At 42.4% G+C, this 8,408-nt stretch overlaps 1 protein-coding gene across 1 annotated transcript; it reads left to right on the top strand.

The window, feature by feature from the left end:
- Window positions 1–2,692: 2,692 nt before the first annotated feature.
- On the top strand, window positions 2,693–5,414 carry LOC125234053 (chondroitin proteoglycan-2-like). The gene is made up of 2 exons (XM_048140231.1): window positions 2,693–2,828; window positions 3,308–5,414. The coding sequence occupies exons 1-2, from the start codon at window positions 2,822–2,824 to the stop codon at window positions 5,191–5,193; spliced, it is 1,893 nt and encodes a 630-aa protein (XP_047996188.1). The 5' UTR covers window positions 2,693–2,821; the 3' UTR covers window positions 5,194–5,414.
- The last annotated feature ends 2,994 nt before the right edge of the window (window positions 5,415–8,408 follow it).

Here is an 8,408-nt window from a genome sequence, read left to right as displayed (position 1 = left end):
ATAAGAAATCTGAATTCAAAGGTTTATTATTTTTTGCTTTTTAGTTTCTCCGTGTTTTGTAACGCGCTTATTTTTGAAGGCGGTTTTATTTTTTGTTAAAAAGTTTATTTTATTAATTTAAGTTCCTCTTCTTTAATATTTCGTCCGCGCATTGCACACTTCTACTACGACTCAAAGAATAGAAAAATTAAAATAATTCGCTTCCAGCGTGCCGATTTTTGAGTCTCACGCGTTCGAATTCAGAAAATTGTCACTGAAAATAATAAGCAATTCACCGTTTTCAACCGGTATTTTAGTGACAAAATCCCGTATGCGAGATTCAAAAATCGCCCTCACATTAACTCCTGTATTTAGAATAAAATACTTTTCTTTAGTTTTTCTGTAGTTTGTTGCGAAAATAACATTTATTTAATCTAATTATTCAGCGAAGTTGGCGGTGTGCGATGTAATAATAACCGCCATGTGGGATGTTGATTTAACGATCATTGTTCCGATAGTCGTTTCAGCGAACGGTCTCATAGCGAAGAGTCTTGACCAACATCTTAAGAGACTCAGGGCCAGATGCAGAAGGCGGTGATCTTGGACACAGCGCGGATAGTCCGACGGTTCCTCTCTCTGCAGCCCTAACACCGGCAGCTTGGGCCCTGCCCCGCTGCTGGCGGCACCCTAGGTTAGGTTTTTTATAATATGTTTATATGTTTTTATATTGTTTTGTAAATAAACGAATTGTTTGATAAATAAACGAATTTTGAATTTTTTGTAAATGTTTTTATATTTTATTTTTATATACATATTGTAAAACATCTAACCTAAGAAAGAAAATAAATACTGAGAATAGATTGTAAGACCTTGTTATAAACCACATGACATGTAAGTATTTTAAAAAATGCACTAGTCTTATCCATATTAAAAATCGCTACCTGAGATCCGCTCTCTAGACATAACTACACAGGCTCCGTAGCCGAATGGCATTTCTGCGACGCCAAACGCCGCAGAAATGTAGTCTGGGTGGCTAGCCGAATGGCACAATCGCTCACGAAACGCTCACGAAACGAAGCGCTAGTAGATATCTATCTCTATCGCGCTTGCGTATTGGCGCGACAGAGCCAGCGGCGTATCGCTTTCGTTTGGCGTCGGAGAAATGCCATTCGGCTACGGGGCCTGGATCTGTCGCGCCACTACGCAAGAGCGATAGAGATAGATATCTACGACAGAGATATAATCGTGAGCGTTTGTGCATTCGGCTAAATATTACATTTTTAGCCGAAATATTACATTAGTCATTTTTGGATTGTGGCTTGGTATCGTTTAGCATCAAAAATTTAATGAAATTTTCATTACACACCCTGAATGTTTTCCAAAATCTACACGCTAATTTAATCATCATCGATGGAAGACTTCGCGAGCAGGGGGCCGATTTTTGAGTCTCACGGCGTTCGAATTCAGAAAATTGTCACTGAAAATAATAGGCAATTCACCGTTTTCAACCGGTATTTTAGTGACAGTGAGACTCAAAAATCGGCCCCCAGCGCGTAATGTACAATAGTACTAAGCCTGCGTGCGTAGCGTAGCCAAATGCACAAACGCTCACGAAACGAAACGCTCGTAGATATCTATTTCTATCGCTCTTGCGTATTGGCGCGACAGAGCCAGACTACCTTTCGCGGCGTTTCGGTTTCGTTTCGCGTCGTAGAAATGCCATTCGGCTACGGGGCCAGAAAGAAGAGTCGTGAAATGTATGTATAGGGCTCAATTTCCACGACTCTTTTCTTTCCAAACAGACTAGCTGTGTCTGACTGACAAAAAAATACAAAATACCTGAGCTGAGGTATGTTCGTGTAAATTATTTTTTATGCGATAGGAGGCAAACGGTAGGCAGGCTAGGCGCCTGACGGTAAGCGATCACTGCCGCCCACAGACATCCGAAACGCCAGAAGGGTTGGAGGTGCTTTGCCGGCCTTTAAGATGGATGTACGCTCTTTTTTTAACGTTTGCCGCCTCGCACCTCGCTCGCACCGTGCGGACGGCAGGAGGAGCTGCTGAGCAGGCGGCGGACCTAAAAAGGGACAAGTACTCGGCCTTATCAAATTATTTATTTGTTCCGGTGGCCGTGGAGACTAGTGGGTGCTGGTGTGCGGAGGCAAAAACCTTCCTCTGGGAGCTGGGGCGTCGTCTGCAGGAGAGGGGTCTCAACCTCCGCTCCGGGTCGTTCTTGGCGCAGAGGTTGTCCATCGCGGTTCAGCGTGGAAACGCGGCAAGTGTGATGGGCACTTTTGCGTCGGAAACGATGCGGGGTGGGTTGTTTGAGTAATTTAGGTAGTTTGTTAAGGTTTTTTATTGTTAAGGTTTTTTTTTTAATTAGTATTATGTTTTAAACCTAGTATTAAATAGTTAAGTATTATACGTGTAAACCTAAAATCTTATGTTCATGTATGTATTTTGCAATAATCACGAAAAAGCTAATGCCCAGGGTGGCTAGCCGAATGGCACAATCGCTCACGAAACGCTCACGAAACGAAGCGCTAGTAGATATCTATCTCTATCGCGCTTGCGTATTGGCGCGACAGAGCCAGCGGCGTATCGCTTTCGTTTGGCGTCGGAGAAATGCCATTCGGCGACGGGGCCAGTTATCGATCGAACAACGAGGAACTCTTTGATCTGATATTGATTGTGATCAGATTGATCAGTTTATTAGTAATCTTCCATTAATTATCTTTCCGCAAAAAAAAGTATAAATGGTTGATACGTATCTAAATGAGTTCATAATGTTTTTAACACTTGTAAGGACTCTGAAATAGCACTTCATATAAGAAACACAATTATGAAAGGTACGTTTTTGTGTTGTTGTTGTACACCGTGTTTTTCTTGAATTCCGTTAAGTAACTTCGGCTTATAGTTAGGTCCATTATAGGAAACAGAATGGCATTTTCAAATTGTTAGTGGTCTTAAATTCGCAAGTTATTCGCTTTTTTGAACCCACACACACTTGTAGATGGATGCTCCTATTGGGCTATTCTATTGCGCAATACACTCGCAACATTTGCATGTCTGTGTACATGCGAACGTCCAGCGAGTCGTGTCATCACGCACGCACACAACACCAACTGTATAGGGATGGGCCGTTGGGCCGACGGGGCAGTTTTCAGTCAACCTTGCATAGAGTTTGAGCACTCGAGTCCTAAGCGGCTAAACTCCCTGTTGAATTTTATTTTATTTTTAAAACCTTTTTCACAAAATCCACAAATGTTTTAAACCATTTTCCTTAAGGTTTTTGCTCTCAATTAATTTGTGACCTTGTTGATTTCAGGCCCAGTCCTAGCACTATTTTGTGCTTTAGCACTAGTTAGTGCTGAACTCAACGAGAATGGATGCCCGATAAACCCTTACGTGGACATTCTCAAACCTCATCCTAACTGCAACAAATACTACCAATGCGTTCAAGGAGAACTGGTCGAGCGGCCGTGTGCCTCTGACCTTCTGTTCAATGAAGAAACACAGGAGTGTGACTGGGCAATCAACGTTGACTGTGGCAACAGGCCAATAAACCCAGACGGTAGTGGAGAATCAGGAAATAATAGCAACGCTAGTGGAGACAGCAGCGATTCTGGAAAAGACAGCAGCGCTAGCAGTAACGAGTCCGGAAATAGCAACAGCAATGGAGAAAGCAGTGAATCTGACAAGAAAAACTCCAGTAGCGACGAGAGTGGAAATGATAGCGGTAACAATAGCGGTGACGGAAACGGAAATCCAAGTGAAGCTGCCGAAATCTGCCGTGCTAAAAATTCTGACGAAGTATTAGTACCCCATGAAAACTGCAATCAGTTCTACAAGTGCGCTCATGGAGTACCTGTTCCACAAGACTGCTACGGAAATCTCTTGTACAACATTGAAAAAGAAGAATGCGACTGGCCAGAAAACGTAGTGTGTGTTGACAGAAACCAAGGTGGAAACGGTGATAACGGCAATGAGAAGAGTGTAGAAGACGGAAACAATGACAATAATGGTAACGATAATAACAACAAGAGTGAAGAAAACAAAGGAGATAATGACAATAATGGTAACAATAATAACGGTGGTGGAAACGGAAACCCTAGCGAAGCTCGTGAAATTTGCGCTGCCGAAGGTTCAGACGGTGTACTGGTAGCTCACGAAAACTGCAACCAGTTCTACAAATGTTCTGAAGGATCTCCTGTTGCATTGAACTGCTATGGAAATCTTTTGTACAATTATGAAACGGAGCAATGCGACTGGCCAGAGAACGTAAACTGTGAAGAAAGAAACCAAGGCGGTAATGGTGACAATGGAAACGACAAGAGTGAAGAAAATAAAGGAGACAACAACAACAATGGTAATAATATTAACGGTAGTGGAAACGGAAACCCTAGCGAAGCTCGTGAAATATGCGCTGCCGAAGGTTCAGATGGTGTACTGGTAACCCACGAAAACTGCAATCAGTTCTACAAATGTTCTGAAGGATCACCTGTTGCACTGAACTGCTATGGAAATCTCTTGTACAATTATGAAACGGAGCAATGCGACTGGCCTGAGAACGTTAACTGTGAAGACAGAAACCAAGGTGGTGATGGTGATAATGGTAATGACAAGAGCGAGGAAAACAAAGGAGACAACAACAACAATGGTAACAACAATAACGGTGGTGGAAACGGAAACCCTAGCGAAGCTCGTAAAATTTGCGCTGCCGAAGGTTCAGACGGTGTACTGGTAGCCCACGAAAACTGCAACCAGTTCTACAAATGTTCAGAAGGATCTCCTGTTACATTGAACTGTTATGGAAATCTTTTGTACAATTATGAAACAGAGCAATGCGACTGGCCAGAGAACGTAAACTGTGAAGACAGAAACCAAGGTGGTGACGGTGATAATGGTAAGAGAGACAGTGGGGAAGATGGTGACAGTAAAGATGGTAGCAGTGAAGGTAGCGGAAACGGAAATCCCGCCGAGGCCGCAGAAATCTGTGCCAGGGAGGGCTCCGATAGCATCCTAGTCGCCCATGAGAACTGCAACCAGTACTATGTATGTAGAAACGGCTTGCCAGTTACTCTTGATTGCAATCCAAATCTGGTCTTCAACCCTGCTACCGACCAATGTGACTGGCCAGAACTAGTAGACTGCGGTAACCGTCGCATCTTTAGATCAATCAACAAACATATGCGATTTTTTAATAGGATGTAAGGAAACAAAACAAATGAGATCTATTGGACAAGAATATTTAAAAGAAATTATTTATAATTGTACAATTTGTGCATTCAAAATTTACCTGTTTGATTCTAAACTTAATTATATTTATGTATACCCTTGTTATTATTATTTTTGAGAAAGAAAGAAAAAGTCATTCAATACAGCACTCATACACATGACAAAATGATGAAATACAAAAAATAAGAAAAAGCTAACGAGATATTTTTACTACATTTCACAACTATGTATATATATATATATATATATATATATATATATATATATATAGTCCTCCATGTCGTATCCGACAACGGCGACCTTTACATTTTCCTCTGATGAGCAGGTATATGGCTCGCGAATCCGAACTTGGTCTTAAATATCCGGTCGCATTGTGCGCAGTAAAGCTGGCCCTGTTCGTTGTAGGTGTATGCGTAGTAGGGTGGTCCAAAAAATCAGACTTTATTTAGAGGTCGCTCAAAATAAAGCAATAATGCCATACTGAAATGTATGAAATGAACTTGACTAAAGAAAAAATCTTACATGGAGGTATTTTAATGGTTTAATTATATTTTTCCCTATTTCATTAGAGCTAAATAAAACATGAACCGGGCAGTTTGCAATGTTTTAATTATTTCGGTTTTTATTTTATTATAGGAGATATCCAATTTTAAATGTATCTTGAGCGACCTGTAAATAATGAGCAAATGGGTTGAAATTTGGTACATAAACTACTAATTCATAATAGAACAAAGGGAGCCATGTGGAGAAAGGATTAGTCATATTTATTTTTCTTCCATACAAATGTGGACCACCCTAATGCGTAGGACGGCTTGGGTCGAGACTTCCGTTGAAGGCGCTTTTGGTCTAGGTGTTCTAGTCGAGCTTCTTCAAAAGTAGCTACACCTTCTCTTACCTTCTTGCGCCATTCTGGTCGCCTGACCGCCAGCTCCTCCCAACGCTCAGGTGAGACATTGCAGGTTTTAAGGTGGCGCTTCAGTACGTCTTTAAATCGCAGAAACTGTCCCCCGTGGCTGCGTTTTCCATCCTTGAGTTCCGAATAGAAAACGGATTTAGGGAGTCTACAGTCATCCATGCGACAAACGTGGCCACACCATCTTAACTGGCTCTTCATTAGAGCTGCCTCCATACCGGACATATTGGCTCGTCGCAAAACCTCTGTGTTCGTCACACGATCTTGCCACTTAATCCTGAGTATGTTGCGTAAGCAACGCATGTGGAAAGTGTCAAGCTTTCTGATATCTCCTTTGTACAGGCACCAAGACTCTGAAGCGTAGGTAAGTATTGGGAGCACCATGGCCTTGTACACAGAAAGCTTGGTTTGGAGTTTAAGATCGTGCGACTTCCAAACACGTTGGTTTAATTTGCCAAATGTGGCTGCAGCTTTGGCTATGCGTGACGGAATTTCTGAGGCAAGGCGATTATCACTACGTATTTGGCTGCCCAGGTATTTGAAAGTTGTGACATCTTTCAATGCTGAATTACCCAAGACGATTTGAGCATTATCAGCGCTGGTACCTCTAACTGGTTGTCTGAGTACCTGGGTCTTGGTGACGCTTATCACCAAGCCAAATCTGTCACACGAGTTACTTAGAGATTCTATGGAGCCTTGCAGTGCATTTAAGCTGTTAGCCATCAGGCAGACATCATCGGCATAGAGGATCTCAAGAACGGAAACCTGACGAACTTTTTGTTTTGCTCTGAAACGTGAAATATTAAACACCCCCATGTCCGATCTTACATTCAGGTGAATTGGTTCGATGCTTCGGCTAAGTACGTCCCTCATCACCGCCGAGAAGTATAAAGCAAATAAAGTAGGAGCCATAACACAACAACTATGTACCTATATTGATGATCGGTCTGGCCCTGCCTGCTAAGCCGCGGTCCCGGGTACGAATCCCGGTAAGGGCATTTATTTGTGTGATGAACACAGATATTTGTTCCTGAGTCATGGATGTTTTCTATGTATGTAAGTATGTATTTATCTATATAAGTATGTATATCGTCGCCTAGCACCCATAGTACAAGCTTTGCTACCTTGATACCTTGTTGTTGTTTGGATACCTTGTTTGTCCGAAATAAAAGATTTTATTATTATTTCCTTTATTTATCTTCCTTCTTAAGTTAGGTTTTGTACAATATGAGTATAAAAGTAAAATAAAAATAACACTTACAAAACAATATAAAACATATAAACACATTATAAAAAACCTAACCTAGGGTGCCGCCAGCAGCGGGGCAGGGCCCAAGCTGCCGGTGGTTAGGGCTGCAGAGAGAGGAACCGTCGGACTATCCGCGCCGTGTCCAAGATCACCGCCTTCTGCATCTGGCCCTTGATCCATCCACCTAGCGAGAGTCTCTTAAGATGGTGGTCGAGACTCTTCGCTATGAGACCGTTCGCTGAAACGACTATCGGAACAATGATCGTTGAATCAACATCCCACATGGCGGTTATCTCGTGAGCCAAGTCTAGGTACTTACTGGACTTGTCCTTCTCGGCTTTCACGAGATTCTCATCATGGGGGATGGTGATGTCAACGAGCACGGCCCGGCGTTGCAGTCGATCTATTATCACAATGTCAGGCTTATTGGCTACAATAGTCCTGTCAGTGATAATAGATCGATCCCAATAGAGCGTGGCACGACCATTTTCGAGAACTGGCGCAGGTAAGTACTTGTAGTACGGTACTTCGCGGTCCACAAGGCCGTATTGAAGAGCAAGTTGCTGGTGAATGATCCTGGCTACGAGATTATGTCTGTGCAAGTACTCGCCGTTAGCTAGATGAGAACAACCGGAAATGATATGCCTGAGTGACTCTCCGGGACGGCGGCATGCCCGACAAATGTCGACCGTACCGTCCTTCAGGATATATTTCCGGTAGTTGTTCGTCATCATAACTTCGTCCGCAATTGCACAGGCAAAACCCTCGGTTTCTCCGAAGAGGTCCCCAAATCGTAACCATTATTATTATTATTTTGCTTAGTTTCGGGCTAGGTTGATCTGTGTAAGGTGTCCCCCAATATTTATTTAATTATTTATATCACTCACTACTCTCACTATTAAAGTTGCATTGATTGTCTGAAGAGATAAGCTTAGTGTGCTCTTTGGGTTCCCTCTATGTGGCATAACTTTATTTGTCCGAAACGCTTTTGTCATAACAGATTTGGCATAATCGATTTTTGCCGAATGT

Source organism: Leguminivora glycinivorella, chromosome 15, assembly GCF_023078275.1.
Source record: "Leguminivora glycinivorella isolate SPB_JAAS2020 chromosome 15, LegGlyc_1.1, whole genome shotgun sequence".
Taxonomy (NCBI): Eukaryota; Metazoa; Arthropoda; class Insecta; order Lepidoptera; family Tortricidae; genus Leguminivora; species Leguminivora glycinivorella.
This window is presented reverse-complemented; position numbering and strand designations above follow the sequence as displayed.